The sequence below is a fragment of the Scomber scombrus genome, chromosome 19 (assembly GCF_963691925.1).
Source record: "Scomber scombrus chromosome 19, fScoSco1.1, whole genome shotgun sequence".
NCBI lineage: Eukaryota > Metazoa > Chordata > Actinopteri > Scombriformes > Scombridae > Scomber > Scomber scombrus.
The window spans coordinates 7,172,567-7,190,614 of record NC_084988.1 but is presented as its reverse complement, the minus strand read 5'-3'; the positions used below and the strand labels follow the sequence as shown (position 1 = coordinate 7,190,614).

The following is an 18,048-nucleotide window of genomic DNA, read 5'->3' as shown; positions in this document are numbered from 1 at the left end:
CATAACTAGTACAAGACGTATATTTCCTTCTGAATTATTATTCAACTTAAGTAAAGCATGGAGTACAGTTGTTGGGATGATATTTATCGTTGAAAGGTGTTGTTGTATGTTCTGGGACTGATGGATGCACTGTTGCAACACTGACATCTGCTGGACAAAGTTAATATTCCAGTGTTCAATGGCTCAAGTTAGAAAATACAGTTTTCAGATACAAATTTGAGATGAATTCTTATTTAGTGATTTAAAATTTTGTTGCCATTTTGTTGTTATCTAAAGGTTCAGCTTTTGTTTGGATATTTATATTTAACATGATTCTGAATATCTACTTTAGAGTTCAGTGCTTTCATTATAATGTCCTTTCATATCATAAAAAGGACAACAAATACATATCTGTATTCCCAGGTAAAAAAACTGTCTCTAGAAGCAACACAATTAAACAGAAATAACAAACATGAAGGTTTAAATAGTTGTTGCATTGTGGTTTATTGGGAGATATTCTGAACTCACAGAGGCAAACTCTGAGGCTTGTTTGTCAGAATCATGTGTCAGTTACACACTGGGGGAAGTGTGCATGCACAACACAGTGACACACAAACTTTGCAAAAAATCCCCCTTGAAAAATGAAGCAACTGTGACTCAAACTCATGGAGGCTGATGGAAAAACCTACTACTACTACCACCACCCACTACTCCTGGTCTGTGTAAATGACTGTCACACATCGTCTTCTGCATCCACTGAACCGTCCGTTTTCCTTGTTCAAATATACTTAAGTTTCTTTTTCTGGCGTCATGAATGACCATCATTTGACAGCTGGTGGTTTTGCTGCGTGCAATGTGAGAACGAGCCCCTCATCACATTACATTTCATGAAACTGAAAGCAAAGGTTGTACGATTGTAAAAGTGGCAGAACAAACTGTATTCAGGCTGAAAACTTAGTAAGACTTCATCATGTTCAGCTGTTGTATGAACACTTCAGCCCCACCTTTTTGTAAGATAACATATCTGAAATACTTCCTCTTTATTTTTCACATGCTTTCAGTGTCCACTGTCAGTGATACTGGTGACTTCTGTCTTTGATATTATCTTGCATATTTGTTTGTTTTTCCTCTTTCAAGGCCTCAGTTTAATAGCAGACTCTTGTCACATCACTTGTTGTGCTACACATGAAAAACAACTTGGAAATTAGAAAGAATCTGAGAATGCCCTGAGAGTACAGAAAAATGTACAGTAAATAAAGAAAGATCAGTTGTCATCTTCACGGTGAATCCTCAGGAGGCTTGGCTTCACCTTCCTGAAACGTCATCTCATGCCTCCATGTGACAGAAAAGGAATGCCGACAGTTTTGTTTCCAGAAACCTTTCCTCTTTAAAAATAGGTGTACCAGTGATCATGGTAAATATTTTTACAGAATCATGCCACGCTGCTCGTTGGACTGACCTACCATTTTCCATGATCAGCTTGTGCTACAGAAGAGGAAGAAACATCTGCAAATAGATAAATAGCTGCCATAAAAGTAAGGTATAATAATTATGTCAGTGCTGTTTTACATATCATATGTATTAGGTTAGACTGTGGTGGCCTTAGGTCATCTGAGCTAAATATACAGTACAGATGGGAAAACTTCAAATCGTGTCTTCTTTACAGTCACTCTTATGGAAATGTGTGTTAAAAATAATCTGATATTTATATTTATCTACTGTTAAAATCAACTAACACAAACTTATATCATAACGCTGCTTCATGCCTGCTGTTTGTCAAACTGTTCAGGATGAATGAGTCAGTGTATTCTGCTAAATTTTTGTTCAATTCCATTTAAAACACCTAAATATTGGAAACTACCACTAACTTAACACCGGATTACACACTGAACTACTTTTATACTATACTTTACAGCTCAAAAACTTGTTTGTTGAGTCCTGGAAGAGATTAAATGTCTTAGCGGATCAATTACATTCATCTAAGATGTACTTGATAGTGAAGAGAAAGATAATGAGAGAGATAATGTTGTCTTCTGGCAGTGACACATATTGATTGCAAAACGTTTACATTTTGCAGCTTTGGTTTTGTGCCCTATTGAACCCAGGCCTGTCAGACATCTTTAGTCACTGCTCAGGAAACGTTTAACACAAGAACAAGAATGAGCTTGTTTCTTGCAACTAATCAGTCTCTGTCTTTTAAGGTCTGCCATCCTATCTTCTTTGCACACCCTGGATGCTCGTTTGACATGATTGATCAGTTTCTATCTTCAGCACAGAGGAGTAAAAATACACAGATGTTTTTGAAGAGCCTGCTTGAGTGTGCAATAGTCAGTTAGCTTCGGGATTTAAAGGCCCTGTTCTCTGGTTTTTACAGATTAAAATCTCTGGTTCTCTGGTTTTTACAGATTACTTATCATCTAACAGTTGTATAAAGTCTCTGGGCTCTGGCTTGAGAGGCGAAGAAAACAACCGTGATGGGGTCTGATAATTATCTTGTGTTTGACTTGAGAATTGAGATATAGGATAGAAAGCTGGCGGCTTGTAGGATCCAGCATCTGATTCTTTTATTGATTTAAAAAAAAAACTTGTCAAAGATGATTAATGTCGATCATTGCATCACATAGAGCCGTGTCCATTTACTACTTCCAGTAAGAAAGGTGTTTTCAGAGTTGCCATACTCCAAAATTCCTTTTTTAAAAGACTTTATTTGTCTTTCTTCTCACAACGTTTTGGGGTGACTGCTTAAAATGATTCAGTGTATAAACTCTTGTTACAGGTTTATAGATTTAGTCCACCACAGACAACTTGTTTGCACTTATTTATACACTGTCATAGCTCAGCTGAAAAGTGTCACGTTTAGCGCTTCGTGTTTAATGCTCTTGATAAATTGATGTTTATCTTGCAGCTGACTTTGTTGTTTGTTCATGTGGCTTTTTTGTGTGTATCTTTGTGTAATTTGTATTAATGGTGGAATCTTACCTACTAAAAGTGTTGCAGGCATACTGCTGCAGAATTCAATGATTTAAGAATGAGGCCTCCTGACTGATTTGTATGGATTGTTTTGATTCAGTGGTGTGTTTACTTCATGCACATGATCTCATACACCTGGGTGACCCAGAACATTATAAATATGATGTTATGCGTCTTTCTTTAAGCTCTAAAGAAGGAGCACATTTGTGAAAACATGATTTCCCCTCTTTTCATCCCAGATTGCTCCATCTATTAGAGACTTTAAGAGGTAAAAATATCAGTAGCTATTTTACAAGAAATAAACAAAATTAGAGAAAAAAAATGTGGAGCAGAATTATGTTTTTATTCTTTATTGTCCCATTCATTATCTTGTGTCCCATTGACTTTATCAATCTGGCATTTCTTTGTGTCATCTTCCTTTCAGACATGAGAGACAGGCTGGGGCACCTCCAACAGGAGCAAGCTGACTCTGAGGGCTTCAGCACAGTGGAGCTGGACAACCTGTCAAATTATGGAGCAGCAGCAGCAGAAGCAGCAACAGAATCACATCCTGACCAGGAGCTGGATCACGTCCTGGAGGAGGCCCAGGACATACGTCTGGAGATCCAGCAGATCCAAAACGACATCAGTGATTTGAAGGATGTGAACTACCAGACTTTGAACAAGACCTCACACTTCAGCGCAATAAAGCGGGACTCCAATGCAATCGGGGCAGATGTTAAACACAGGGGAGAGTCTGTGCTGCAGCGGTTGCACATGATGAATGCTCTCAGGGGTGAACTCGAGGCTCAGCGTGGCAGCAGTGACCCTACAGCACGTATTGCTCAAACACAGTATCAATGCCTCAGCAATGCTCTGCGAGAGGTGATGTTCAACTACAATGACACAGAGTTGAGCCACAGGGAGGCGTGTAAACGGCAGATCCAGAGGCAGATGGAGGTGATGGGCAGGGAGGTCAGTGAGGAGGAGCTGGGGGAGATGATGGAGAGTGGAGAGTGGAATGTGTTCAGTGACCAGCTGGAGGGCAAAACAGCCCGCTCTGCATGCTTACAGATCGAGAGCCGTCACAAGGAGCTGCTGGAGCTGGAGAAGAGAATCGAGGGGATCCAGGAACTGTTCCAGGATGTGTCTGTGCTCACACAGGAGCAGGGAGAAGTTGTCGAAAACATCCAGAAAAATGTCCAAAATACTGAAGTGATCGTTCAAGAAGCGGGGGTCCAGCTGGAGAGAGCCACCAGATCTGATAAAAACAACCCCTTCAAGAGGCTGTTCTGTGGCTGCTTTCCATGTTTTTACGACTAGGTCTGATGAGGGCCAGTGGTTTTGGTACAGGTCTGCTTCTGGTCCATGTGGTGAAAACCTTAAGACAATGTTTTCTATCATCTGTACCTTCACAAGGTTAAGAATGAACTTTGAACTTCAACTTTTAAGTTAAAGTAAAATGCTACTTACAAATTGATGCAACAGTAAGAATAATTACATTTCTGCATTGGATATAGAGCTGCAGCTAATAATTATCTTCAATATTGATTAATCTGTTGGTTGGTCTGTAAAATGTCTGAAAATGGTGAAAAAAACCTAAGATGCAACATTTAATGTCTTGTTCTGTTCCAACCTAATATGTTCAGCTTATTATCAAAGAGGACTAAAGAAGAATATATTCACATGTAAGAAGCCGGAACCAGAGACTTTAGACACTTCTTCTTAAACAATGACTCAGCACAATGAATAAACTGTCAAAGGCGTCCATGATATTTTTCTGTCCATTGATTATATTATTTTTTGTGCTAACTGAACTTTTGATACTCTAAATACATTTTACTGACCTTATTTACAGACTTTTATTTAAGTAACATACTAAACTGATTAGTTTTACTTGTAATGAGTATGTCTACAGTATGATTCTTACTTATTTACTAGATTAAAGCAGTAGTTAGTAAACTTTTTCACCTCAAGGACCCCTAAACTGACACAAATTAGACCACAGATCACAGAAAGTGTATGAAACCCATAACCAAAATAGTCATACATCCAATCACTGTGTTACTTATAGATGTATTCCCCTTTTTGCTCGGGATTCCCCCTTCAGGACCCCTCGGCTTTTTAATTGTTTCTCATTTGTGAAAGGCTTCAAAAGGTTTGGATTATATCTGAAAAAGCTTTAAAAGGGAAAAAAATGGTGTCTCTCATTTACCATCCTGACAATAAACTGTTCACAGATCGAAGTTTTAACATCCTTTCTTAGATGATTTGTGTCAGAAGTGCAAAGTCACCAGCGTGGTTTGTCATTCAACGAGTCTTCTTGACTCAAAGTAGGGAAGCGGTGAAATGATGGGGGGAGGGAGGCGTGATCTTCCGCAGTGATAAATAGGCTACCTGTTGCTTTATAAGCTTCGAGCTGTCATGTCTGACTACGAAGCCTCCCTCAAAGCACACTGTTGACTCTTTGCATATGTTGAAATTTGGCGATTATAACGGAATGAAAAAGAGGAAATGAATTTTTCCGCGGTCGCTTCTTCTGCTTTAGTGAGTTTAATAGTGTAAGACCGCCGGAGGAAAACATCACAAACAAGGTATGTGTCTTCTGTTTAGTGTTAGGCGGTTATAATGTTCAATTTATTGGATGAAATACTCGATTACCTGATTTTATAGGCTCACAAATCGCCATAGAGCTGCAGAACAGGTGTGTTTGTTTTCTTTTTTTCATCATCTTGCCAGTGATGCTATAAGGGTTGTTAATCGGATTTATTTCCTGTTGTTAAAACAACAACATTTTGAACATTAACTACATCACACTTATGCTGTTTAACGTGTTTGTTTCTATGCTTTTAAATCGACGCCTTGTATTTAATTTCTATCTGCGATGAAAACGTCTCAGCTGAGGAAGTAACTTTTGAGTTTCCTTTTGAAGAGCTACTCAACTATATATCTTAAGAAAGTATACATCGAAACTAGTAATCATTCAATGTTGTCTTCTTGTAAAAATTGAGTTTTATAGGATTAAATAAGTTGCCGAAGAAATATTTGTTTTAATTTAATTTTCTATGTTATGCACTAAAAGTTATCCCATGAGTGACAGAAAGGGTTTAAACACCACCACACCCAGTCCATCCATCTGTCCCCAGCAAGCCACAATACATTCAGATGTCATATGATATAATAAACAATAGAAATTACAGTAGAAATAAATTTGTTATTTACACATAGTAGCCATATAAGCTCATTTATGAAATTTAAAAATTCTTGCACATACAGTTTGGTCCAAATTGGGTGGCAAAATAGAGTGTGAGAGAAGTGCATATGTTCCTAAAGCTAACAGGATTTCCTCTTGTGGTTTATTTAGTTTTCTATAGTTTTAAATGGAAACATGATGTTTTTCAACCACCTGCCATGAGAAGGGGGGATTTAGATTTTTATAATTAAATGAAATAAGACAGATGTTTTACTTAAATAAAGGTCAATGCAACAGCAGCTCAAGACTTTCATTATTTAGGAATGCATCTTGACAATTTAAGGAGTATTATCAATGCACATTATGCAGAATATGCCCCTGTGAATGTCACCTTATTATATATTTGATGATTAGATCCATTAGAATGTTACTGCTGTGGCTAGTTGAGGTGGAACTAGTTATACATTATAATACACTTATAGACTGATTTATGTACAGTTGTGTAGTTTGGTATTTTAGTCCTGTCATTCCCAAACTTAGTATATCTCTCAACTAAGGCTTCAACTCACCAATATATTCTTAATTTAATTCTTAGGTTTCTGTATTACATGATGATAAAGTGTCAATGGGAGTGTTTTCATTTGGAAATCAATTGTAAATATTAATAAAAGTGAGAGTATGCAAAGATCCTTAATTAACTGAATCCTATTAAATGCCAAACACAATCTAAGGACAGATCTATCAATGCTGCAATAATAAGATGGTTGGACATTATGGGGGCCATGATGGAAAGGCTTTCTTTGCTATAGTGTTTCCTAAATTGTGACCATGTTTAAGGTGCATGGGATGTGGTAGGATTGGTGGCAGAGGATACTAAAGAAAGAAAAAGAAAGGTCCTAAAAGTTCATAATTAACTTACAGAAAGGTTTAAAGAGGTCTGTAAAAGCTCCTGACTTCCCTTGCAGGTGAGATGAGGGACAGACTTGGTGAGCTGCAGACCGTCACCCCCAAGCCCGCAGAGGTGGAGCCCGGGCCCGATGAGGACAATGATGTTGCAGAGAGCGAGATGGAGATGGAGCAACATGCCATCGTGTTCGAGGGAGACGATGTCATGGATGGCATCTACAAGGAGGCCCAGGGGATGAGGAAGGAGATGCTGCTGTTAAAAATGGACGTGAAGCGTCTCGGAAAGCAGAACACCAGGTTCCTCACGTCCGTCAGGAGGATCAGCAGCATCAAACGGGACTCCAACGCGCTCGGACGTGACATCAAGGCCAGAGGGGAGCGCATTTACGCACGCCTGGAGAAGATGGGGAAGCTGAGCAAGGAGCTGGAGGAGGAGCACGGGCCCGCCTCAGCTCTGACTCGAATGGTGCGCTCACAGTATGTCACTCTGACCCGCGCCTTCCACGACGTCATGTCTGAGTACAACGATGCCGAGATGACGCAGAGGGAGAACTGCAAGACCCGCATCCAGAGGCAAGCAGAGATCATGGGCAAGGAGGTGAGCAGGGAGCAGATAGACGAGATGATCGAAACGGGCAAGTGGAACGTCTTCTCGGACAATCTCCTGCTGGAGGGGAGGACTGCCAGACATGCTCTGACCGAGATCGAGAACCGGCACAAGGAGCTTCTGGAGCTGGAGGGCCGCATCCGGGACATTCACGAGCTTTTCTTCCAGATGGCCCTGCTGGTGGAGGAGCAGGGCTGCATGCTGGATAATATAGAATCAAATGTGGGTGCAACTCAGGACTATGTTGCCAAAGCCACGATTCAGATCAAAAAGGCTGTGAAGTACAAGAAAAACCATCCATGTAAAAAACTGTTTTGCTGTTGCTTCCCTTGCTGCAAATGAGACAGTATCAGTGTTATTTTTTTCTGTCAGTGTCCAGAGAATATCAAGATTAGATTCAAATCGGCTTCTTATGCAAAGATGCCTGTAATATTTTACTTTTGGTTTCTATATTTATTGAACTCAAATATAACAATGACCTCATTTTAAGGACTTTAATTGTAGGTAGAATATAAATATAAATTTCACACTCTAGTATCATTTTCTTTCCTGTGCCGGTCTGAGAAGAAATCCGCATGTCAAACCACACGTCCACATGCAAATTTGTGCAATGTGATATGAGTGACACATTTCCTGAATCTTAATTAGAACAGCTCTATTACTGTAAAGAAATCTAAGCCATAATTTAACGCATAACTCTCAGCTTTGTACCTCCACTTTCAGCTTTTATGTTTTCTAATGTTGTGATAGATTATTTCTAAATAAATGCCTACATGTGGGTGGTTTTTGACAACCTGAATGTAGCATAACTGGAACTTGTGTACTTCTTAGAGCCATTGCTAAAGAGGTCTTTAGTAATGGAGTGAACACAACATAGCCTCTGATTGTGGTTAGATGGGGAAACAAGATAGATTTGAGTGAATTGTGCAACTTTTCGCTGGCCACCCACCACAGTTATTCAGCTCGAGGCCAGAGCTGAATGTTTCTTAAGATCTCTTGCTTCACAGGAAAAAAGAAAAGTCTTTGTGTTGCTTCCATTTATCAGAGATGAACCTGTGTGATGAGATGTTCAGCCCCTTGTAGTGTTAAAGTAGGAATTTCTGACACAACTTCACCAACTTTCATGGTGTATAGAGAAGGAAATAAGTCTGTAAAGGTCGAAACTCCAGTGGAGCTGCAGCAATTCATTGATTAGTCACAAATTATTTGCCAACCTTTTTGATAATCAATTAATTATTTTTTAGTCTATTATTGTAAACAAGAATATCTATTAACACAATAAGACATTTAGAGATGTCACCTTGGGCTTTGTGAAAAAAAAGCATAATTTTTCACAATTTTTCTAAATTTTATAGACCAAACAGCTTATCAATTAAATTAGAAAATAATTGACTGATTAATTTACAATAAATACTCATTAGTCACAGCCCTGGGTATGTGAGTCAGCTAGAAGGTTTTCTCAGATGTGTCTACACAAAAGGGGCTTTCAAATGAATGTGTACATACAGTATGTTCACTCAGGCAGTGTGCCAACAATAGAGAATGGGAAACTAATCAGGTCAGAGTACTTTCTGTTTGCATAGCAGGCCTATCTCTCTGTCCTGTGAGTGAAATGATAATACAATTAAAAAAGAGCTTTATTTCCTATACTTGTAGCAGCAGCCCATCACTCACTGGGGGATTCCCAGTTAGCAAATGGTGAACTGGGGCTGAGAGCATCACTCCTCAAATTGCACATGAGAGACACCAGTGGGTGTTTGCAGAATAGCTGCCTCTGCTCAGTGTTGAAACGGGTGTCAGGGCTGTGATGATTGCACTTCCTCAGCAGCTCTGTGTGGTTTGTGGCGGGCATTTTACTGGCAGCGTGACTGGCTTTATTTGCACTGCGGCGCCGGGAGTTTACTTAGGTGGACATTACCTGTTGTTATGTCATTGTCGTGCTAGCCGAAATGGTTTTGTTTGACGTAGGAGTTGTTGTCGTCACCAGGATGGCCGAGTGGTTAAGGCGTTGGACTTAAGATCCAATGGACAATAGTCCTCGTGGGTTCGAACCCCACTCCTGGTAAACGTCTGCAATTTTAACCAGATCACGTGCGCAGGTAAACACGATAATCAACAATAGATTGAGCGTGAAGACTTGCGCACACGGTGAAATGCTATATTTAGCCGTTGCTATCCTCAGAAAAAGCTGCTATGTTTATGCCGAGTTTCAAATAATAGCCTGCTAACATTTGCCACCGAGAAGGTTTTTTGGGTTTTGTTTTCTCTGGTATATCTAATCTAAAGATCCTTATTGGATATCATTTTCTTTAAAAAGTATTATTAGGAAATATATTAGCAATAAAGTGCAAACAGTGATAAAGTGAGTGCAAGCACTGATAAAGTACGGTGATCTTGTATGACGTGCAGTCAGATTATAAATCCAGGGGAGGTGCTGACATCTGTCCAGAGCAGGTGAGCAGTGACTGTTTGATGACCATGTTGCTGTTGATTACAATCTGCTTGTTTTCCCACAACTTTAAACACACAACACGGAAATATCGCTGCCACTTCAAATAGGAATCATTTTTTCTGCACCACTTTGTGATTTTCTTGTGTCAAACCAGTTGTTTCTCAATACAGTTTGACAGCAAAATGCACTATTTATAGATTATTTATGATTATGGGGGCCCAAGCCTGTTGGAAAACTCAGGAAAAACACAGAGGCGGGGGTTTGGTTTGTCTGTTCTGGGCTACTGTAAAAACATGGCATTGCTACATGGTGGCTTCCATGGAAGAGGACCTGCTCAAAAGGGTTCATTGTAAGGTAACAAAAACACCTTTATTCTTATTTTCAGGTGATTACACACTTATTAAAACATACGTATCAATATTATATTCAATTTCTGCCAGTTGGTCCCCCTAAATACACACTGGCCCTTCAAATGAGGAGTTGAGAAACCACAGGGGAAGCACCTTGAGTCCGCTGGTGACAAGCAGCGCAGCATATCTGTAAAAACAGGGTTATGAAAATTAGTTTCCATTTCCTCTAAATCTAAATTCAAGTCAGCATTCATATCTGTGTGAAATGTAAACAAAACAGCAGCTCCACCCATAACTGTAACACTCCTGAACTGAGACGAGGCCACATTAGAGATCAACATGTTGTTTTTCTGGTGATATAATGGTCAACACAAGGGCAAAACAGGTCTGCAATGCCAGTTATTATTTTAAAAACTTTTATTTATATATCACTATTCAGTTACATGTGAATATAGCCTACCTGTTATTGTATTTAACATTGACAGAGCTTTAAATATACTTGTTCTGCACTGTCTAAATACAACACAGTGAGGACTGCAGCAATATTTCTGTCTGGACAAAGCAGATTTGAAATCGTGTCAATGTAGTGCCATCTAGCTGTGAAGGATGGGAACATTTTGTTTTGAGTCTAAAGTGGTCACATTACTTCTGTTTTATTGTAGTGAAACAGCAGTGGATCACCTGTTTGCACTAGCAGGGCAGGTCAAATTCATTATCATTAATCACTCCATTAGACAAACTAGATTAAAGCTCCTAAAACTCTACTGAACTGAAAAAAGCAAAGTTTCAATCTTTTTCTATAACTTTTTTGTGTAAATAGGCTACTTACATATTAGATAAAGTATCTGGTTGATTGTATACCAGTGTACAACCACTTTCTATTCTTCCTTTATTTAATCTGTTATCACACACCTGCAGGATGTGCACACAGCTGCCTTTTGATAATTTTCATTTTTACCAGGAAGTTCCCTGTTGAAAGAGCACCTTACAGCAGGTGATCTGTGTTGTTCAGGTTACATTTAAATAGCCATTGAATTATCTTTTCTGTACTTAAGTATTGTTGATGTGGGCATTATTATTATATTTTCATTTTTTATTTAAACTTAGGTAATGTATTTTTGAGTTTCAGGATTTTTCAGTTTTAGGGTGGAACGTCTTGTAACACCTTGATACCTTGCTGGAAATAACTGTTTTCACTTATCCCTTGGATTTTACTTTGTGCCTGTAATCCATAAATAAATCATGAGATTTGGCAGGAATGGAAACCTTCAGTCTTGGTCCTTGAAATTTTTTAGACACTGAAACATTGAGAACCACTGCAATAACAAAGTAAAAAAAAGACCAAACATTTAAAAACCGAGAGCCTCTTTATTAAAATGCTTCAAAAGTCAAACAAATGAAGCTGGCATATTGTGGTGAAAACACACTTCAGCAGGAGTGAAAACAAAAATTTAAAACGCTGATAAAAATGTTGATACACTCCAGGTGTCTGCAAAGACTGACTGCAAAACTAAACAACAAAAGAAATGTGCTGCAGAAATTAATTTTACTTAACATTGAATGAACCTCAGAGCAAAAGACTGATTAAATGCTCAGGTTCTCCCCTTCTACTCACACATTTCACAGAATTAAACCTGATATAAGATTTAAAAAACGTAACAATATGAAAATTTACTAAAACCTACAAACTGTGCCTGAGAAATAAACTGTATAAATGACTCTGCAACTGGACTGACTGTTACATTTTTTTCCAAAGACACCAAACTCAAACATGCAAAACATGAGGGAGTATAACTCCTGCTACTTGAGCAAAGACAACCCCCAGCAATAGGATTCAAATTTTACAGTACATGCCTTCATGTGCAAATCATCAAATACAAATCTCAACGTTACAGAGGCAGATTTTTTTTCTTTCACAAAAAAAAAAAAAAAGAGTACCAGTACAAAATAAACAAAACAAATAAATCAAACATAGACTGGGTCTTCTCAAAATAAGAAGATCGTTTAGTTCCGACATTGCCTGGGCTTTACATCAAACTTCAAATATATAAAAAACAAAACAAAAACACACATTTTTCTCAAAGGAATATTAGTTTTTTTCCTCCTTATACGAAATCAGTTTCTCTTTTGTGACATTTTCAGATTTTTAGCAAAACATTTCTTAATCCAAAAAAAACCTAAAAACTATAATTAAAAAGGTGTTCAACAAGCCTGATCACTCCACTTAAAACAAGATTCAAACAGCTTTTTTTTTTGCTGACTGGACTCCTGGTGTGCAAAGCTTGTCACGTCATACCCAAGACTCCTCGAGGCTGAAATCGCTGCCAAAAGGTGCTTCAACTAAGTACTGAGTAAAAGGGTCTGATTATTTATGTCTGTGATATTTCAAGTTTTAAAAAAATGTCTAAAGCCCTGTTATTACCTTGTCATTATGGGGGTATTGAGCGTAGATGAAACATATTTTGGATGAGGCTGCAACGTAATGAAATGAGGGAGGATGAAGGGATCTGAATGCTTTCTGGATGTAATTTGTTAGTCCAGCACTGCAACCCACACTATTATGTTATAATAATACTGAGTGGTACACCAGTCAGCTCTAAGACCGCACCATAATCAAGTAGCTGACGAGTCAACGTGTCACTGTCAGCTGTTTCGTTGACTACACACACACACACACACACACACAAACACACACACTCTGCTAGTGTTGGTCAGCACCTACTGACAAAGCTTCATGCTAAAACCCTGAGACACCAACATTTGAACACAGTGGACGTGTAGTGCCCAAGAAAAAGAGAAGAAAAAAAATCAACCATGATAAATAATGATTATAAACATAATTAGTTCTGCTTATTAGTTGGAGGGAAGTGTGTGCCCGTTATACTTCTTAACACCTGGCCTGCAGGGGTTTTTTGAGGTCTGACACAGAGCTTTGTGCTCACTAACCACAGTCGCTGATGGATTCTTAAACTCAATGATTCGTTATACATTCATTATTTTACTAGTTGCTACACTTTTTTGGATAAAAGAACCTACAAAAAGTTGCTGGTTTCGTGTCAAAAGTAGCTGGTTGAAGAGACAAAACACAAGCCAATCACAGCTAAAATGTACTGCCTGGTTTTGGCTGGTGAGTAGTGTTATTTCACCTCTCACCTGACTAATACGCCAGCCCATTAGTCAGAAGTGAGAGAAAAGAAAAGATGGACCACCATTGTTACAGATATAACTTCAGCAGCATGTGCCAAACCACAAAAAACACACATTTAAAAACACCACACATGATGGTGACATGCTTATGCTGGTGAACACAAGTCAACAACCTCAGTGAATATATTCAGCCTGTAAAAATGGCATACATTGTGCACAGCTACAACAGATGTTTGGTCAGTCTTAAAATGTAGAATTAAAGCCATTAAATCTATGAGCTCTAAGCAGTACACATATGGTCGCTCTAGGTATCAGGATAAGATATAAAAACCGTGCAAGATACCAGTAAACTGTTCCAGCTAGAAGCAGCTGAGAAATCTCACTGAGATGTTCTGAACAACCTCATGACTAGAAGATCAAGTGTATCACGAGTTAAGGCTCTACTCTTACCTCCAATGTAGCACAGTTCTGACTTTTGATATAAAAAATAAAAAATCCTACATCAAAACATCTGATTATTTACACAAAGTCAGGGTAGATAAGGGTACAACACTGGTATTCATAAATCCACCACAGTGGAAGATACAAGGCTAGCTCTTCAATTTCCTTTGATAACAGTGCTGATTAGTGATTGCAGCATGTCAGCCTCAGCTGAAAAAAATAATCGGCCCCACACTGGCTTTGTCTTATTTATTGGAGTGAAGTTTTTCTTTCACTGTAAAGCAAAGAACAACAAACGGTTTCTGACTTCCAACCAGGAGTTTTCCGTATTTCTGAGGTTGGGAGTGACTGATATTACTAACATCTGTAAACACTGGAGGAAAACATCTGTATTTCAGTTGTGATGGTCTCAAATGTCAAAAAGCTGGCTTCTTATTAAAAAAGGATCACTTATGCTACTGGTTTGAGAACCGAACGTAAACACCTCCCCTCTTTTGTGAGCTCTCTGGTGAAACACATGCACGGCAGAGGGATCGCCTCTTCCCGACGGGCAATCGTATTGAACTTGCACTTTTTGAGGTGGTCGGCCATGCTGGCAATGTTGGCAAACTTCCACTCGTTCACTGTACCGAAAGCTGTGCTGAATCTCCACACCTGAGGGACAAAAGACGGAGAATTGACTTTTACTTCTCATGCAGTAGGATTAAAGCTAAAGCAACACAGCAGACAAATTAAGATGCTTATCAATTCATTATTAAAAGACTGAATGACTAACCTTGTCTGTGATCTGCCATGAATGAGACCCATCAGCGCGCCGTTTCTTCTCCCACAGCAGGACGACCATGCCTCGCATCTGGAGCAGGCTGGCACACACGTCCCTCATGGTGCGGGACACTCTGGACAGTTGACACAAGCTGAAGCTGTCCAGGAAGCTTGCAACATGTTGCAACACCTCAAATGGAAGACTGCTGAGTTGATCGCACTTAGATCCAAAGTGGCAGGTGTTTTTTACGACCCCATTTTTGGGGGGTTGACCAGGCTGAACCCCGAAAGAGCCGAGGTGCCTGTCGTGGATGATTCGGAAGCCCTGTACGGACGGGCAGAATCGTCTTTGGGAGTAGGTGCAGCCGTAATAGGCTAAGGGGCAGCGTTGCTCCATCCAACCATTGAGTCCAGCATGGATATCCCCATGAACATTTTTGAAATGAGATGAGAACTCATCCCGTCGGAACAGCTGCCCGCACACAAATGTGAACATGGAGCGCTGCTTGGTTTGGTATCGAGCCACGCATTCAAGCACCAGGTCCAGTCTGAGGGTGTGGAAGGGGCTTGGGTTGGAAAGCTGCGGGCTGGCGTGATCGCACGCAGAGGCTGAAGCGATATCTCCCACCATGGTGTTGGTTGCGAGGATGGCTGAAGGGAAGGAGAATGTCTGTGTACCAAAGTCAATGTGGTAGCCATCTACAAACCTGCTGTCTGAGATTCCTCTGCCTCCCGGAGAGTCGCCAAGGCAAAAAAGCAACGCAGCAGTGATTAGATCAATGCCGTGGAGCCCCATGGGGTCGTCTGCTACTTCCAGGTCAGATGTGTCTACTGCCTTGTCCTCCATCTTTGCTCTGAACAAGTACGGGTCTGACAGCAAAGCCCGGCGTCCGTTAAATGTAAACATGCTTATCCCTCTAAGCACTTCTACGTTCTGTAGTTTGCGCTCCAAGCACCTATACCTGAGTTCAGTGGGCAAATGTTGCAAGAAGTTGTTTCTCACGTGATCAGACAGCAGGAATGGCAGTGGAGGTGGTAGTGGAGGTGAAAGTGGTTCTAGCTGAGGAACAGGAGGTTCCAGCGCTACAACAGGCATGTAATTCTGAGGCACCTCTGGCCAGACAAGGTTGGAACCGTTTATTGGCTCGCTGATAAGGTCTCCTTTCTCTTCGAAAAACAACTCCACAAAATCATTTTCTTCCACCCAGCTAATACCGTCGTCTTCATCCGTCCCCACTGCGCAATCCACTCCGCCGACTGCTCCGAGCTCACTCTCTGAATCAGAGTCACTATCTTGCATGTCTACATTCTTCCCACCTTCAGCCACATAATCAGTGTGACAATCACCATTTTCCCCATTGTGGAGTGCTCCTTTCTTATCGGTCTGTTCCCCGTTTAAATTTCCAACAATTACTTCAATGTCCTTTGAATTAGTGAGGATGTCCAAGGCTGCTGCTAAACTTCTACTTGTCTCCACCGAGGCCCTATACAACTCATTATAAGGCTCCTCTTCCATTTCCACTGCTCCATTACCCAGCACTGTCTCTGTTACACTTGATGCGGTGGCCATTTTGTCACTTTCATCTGCCTCCTTATCTCCGTTCTTTGACACAGTGGTTGTGACCTTTAGGGACTCTAACAGCATCCTCTGATCCTGCAGGGCCAAGGCCATATCTAGCTGCTCTACCTCATCAAAGTCTTTGCTCAAGTTTTCATAGGACTTGCGATCAGCGTAGCTCACAGGCCAGCGGTTCCACTCCATAGTACAACACACTATACTTGCCGGGCAAGTTTCAAGGTGTTGTGCCATCTTGATCCTCGCAATAGAGAACGGGCAGCCAAATCCACTGTTTAAACATGGCAGCCGCTCATATGGACACAGTAAACGATGTTCCTCAAGTTTGCACGAGTGGAAAACCGCCCCGCAGACGAGGGGGCAGCCAATGAGGTCACAGGAAACACCTGTCTCTGGTCTTACCATGCATCTTCTGTTGATGCATTTAAGGCAATGGGGGTGAAGATTCTCCATTTTGACTTGATTGCTCCTTGCCCAATTGGTTCTGGCAGGGGGAAAGGGTGGGGGGGGGGACAAAGAGATCAACTCTGAAACAAAGACAGAAAAAATATATTTGTTTCATAAGCTTTGACAAAGTACACACACAATGGTTATAACATGCAACCCTCAAACATAACACACACACACACAGGTCCCATTCTTGCAATCTGCAACTACACGTGTTTTCTCGGTGCATGTTTACTAAACCTTTATGCGGTTCAGTCACATTTCACAACACTCCTCTAAGGTTTCATGGTGACACCGGTTCTTCCAGGGCTTCAAGGCAAACCTGACCCCTCACCTTTAGGCTCTGGGAACCTACTCTTTCTTCATGAAGCTTGGTGACAAGTGAGTTAACCTCCTTTCAGAGCTTCATAAAAGTTGTGCGCAACAAAACCAACAGAGTAAAACACCTCTGAGTCATTATTTGTGTGGCGTTTGCTTTGTATAAAAAGGGGATTTGTAGGATAAAGAAAGCTGGCTGAATTAACACAAAAACAATCATTTAAAGCTCTGCTGCAAAGTCCAAACCGCAATACCACACAGGAGAGCTATTGTTCAAAGTGTTTGGCCAGCAACAGCTAGCTTAATTACGCAAGCATGGCTAAAAACACAAACAACACACAACACCGGCTGTTTCCAACAATTATCACTAATTATAGTTTTTAGCGACAGTAGTATGTGACGACAAGCTGTTTCACTACTAAAACCATTTTTTTAAGATGAATGCACGACGGGTAAAGCTTGACAGATGAGTTACAAAACTTTGTTAAACAAAAGAGCATCAACAACATGGCCAGCTTTAGCTTCATAGCTTTAGCTGCTACACTTGTTAGCTGCTAGCTTAGAGAAAACTGCTTACCCGTACAACTCCCGGAGCGTCTTTTATATATAATATTTGACTTTTATCAGCTGCGTCGACATCAACAAGCACGCGAACTACAATTTCACAAGCATCTCTGTCGTATTAAATGTGTCCAAATCTTCTTATGATGATGTGAACTGGCTGCAGCTGGTTTTCTTTGGGCTCTGAGTGAGACCTTCGCCGCTCTATGTTGATCCTGCTGCTGTGGGCACGCCGCTCCGCCTACGTCATCACGTCGATGACCAGTCACATTTTTAGGTTTTATGGACGCAGAGCTGTGAGACACTGAAATAGACAGACTGGGGGAATTACCCCGAGGACAGTTTTACATGCTATCATTC

The 18,048-nt window shown here is 40.4% G+C and overlaps 3 protein-coding genes and 1 non-coding gene across 4 annotated transcripts; 3 read left to right on the top strand and 1 right to left on the bottom strand.

Annotated features, from left to right (window-relative positions):
* Positions 1–3,375: 3,375 nt before the first annotated feature.
* Positions 3,376–4,251, top strand: LOC134001270 (syntaxin-11-like). Its single transcript, XM_062440837.1, has one exon. It carries the CDS (start codon positions 3,376–3,378, stop codon positions 4,249–4,251), a length of 876 nt encoding a protein of 291 aa, XP_062296821.1.
* A 1,111-nt stretch (positions 4,252–5,362) lies between these two features.
* stx11a (syntaxin 11a) lies at positions 5,363–9,157 on the top strand. The gene is made up of 2 exons (XM_062440635.1): positions 5,363–5,522; positions 7,087–9,157. The coding sequence occupies exon 2, from the start codon at positions 7,092–7,094 to the stop codon at positions 7,974–7,976; it is 885 nt and encodes a 294-aa protein (XP_062296619.1). The 5' UTR covers positions 5,363–5,522; positions 7,087–7,091; the 3' UTR covers positions 7,977–9,157.
* Positions 9,158–9,616: 459 nt separating this feature from the next.
* On the top strand, positions 9,617–9,699 carry trnal-uaa (transfer RNA leucine (anticodon UAA)). The gene has a single exon. It is a non-coding gene; the product is annotated as a tRNA-Leu (tRNA).
* A 2,094-nt stretch (positions 9,700–11,793) lies between these two features.
* On the bottom strand, positions 11,794–17,774 carry fbxo30a (F-box protein 30a). The gene is made up of 3 exons (XM_062440620.1): positions 17,705–17,774; positions 14,800–16,887; positions 11,794–14,678 (listed from the first exon to the last, which is right to left on the bottom strand). The coding sequence occupies exons 2-3, from the start codon at positions 16,813–16,815 to the stop codon at positions 14,475–14,477; spliced, it is 2,220 nt and encodes a 739-aa protein (XP_062296604.1). The 5' UTR covers positions 16,816–16,887; positions 17,705–17,774; the 3' UTR covers positions 11,794–14,474.
* Positions 17,775–18,048: the final 274 nt, after the last annotated feature.

Bases quoted from the DNA above. Each gene is read 5' to 3' on its own strand.
- LOC134001270 (XM_062440837.1), top strand. From the start codon at position 3,376: ATGAGAGACAGGCTGGGGCACCTCCAACAGGAGCAAGCTGACTCTGAG.
- stx11a (XM_062440635.1), top strand. From the start codon at position 7,092: ATGAGGGACAGACTTGGTGAGCTGCAGACCGTCACCCCCAAGCCCGCA.
- fbxo30a (XM_062440620.1), bottom strand. From the start codon at position 16,815: ATGGAGAATCTTCACCCCCATTGCCTTAAATGCATCAACAGAAGATGC. The intron at 14,679-14,799 runs GTTAGTCATTCA...TTTGTCCCTCAG, and splicing joins CATGGCAGATCACAGACAAG to GTGTGGAGATTCAGCACAGC.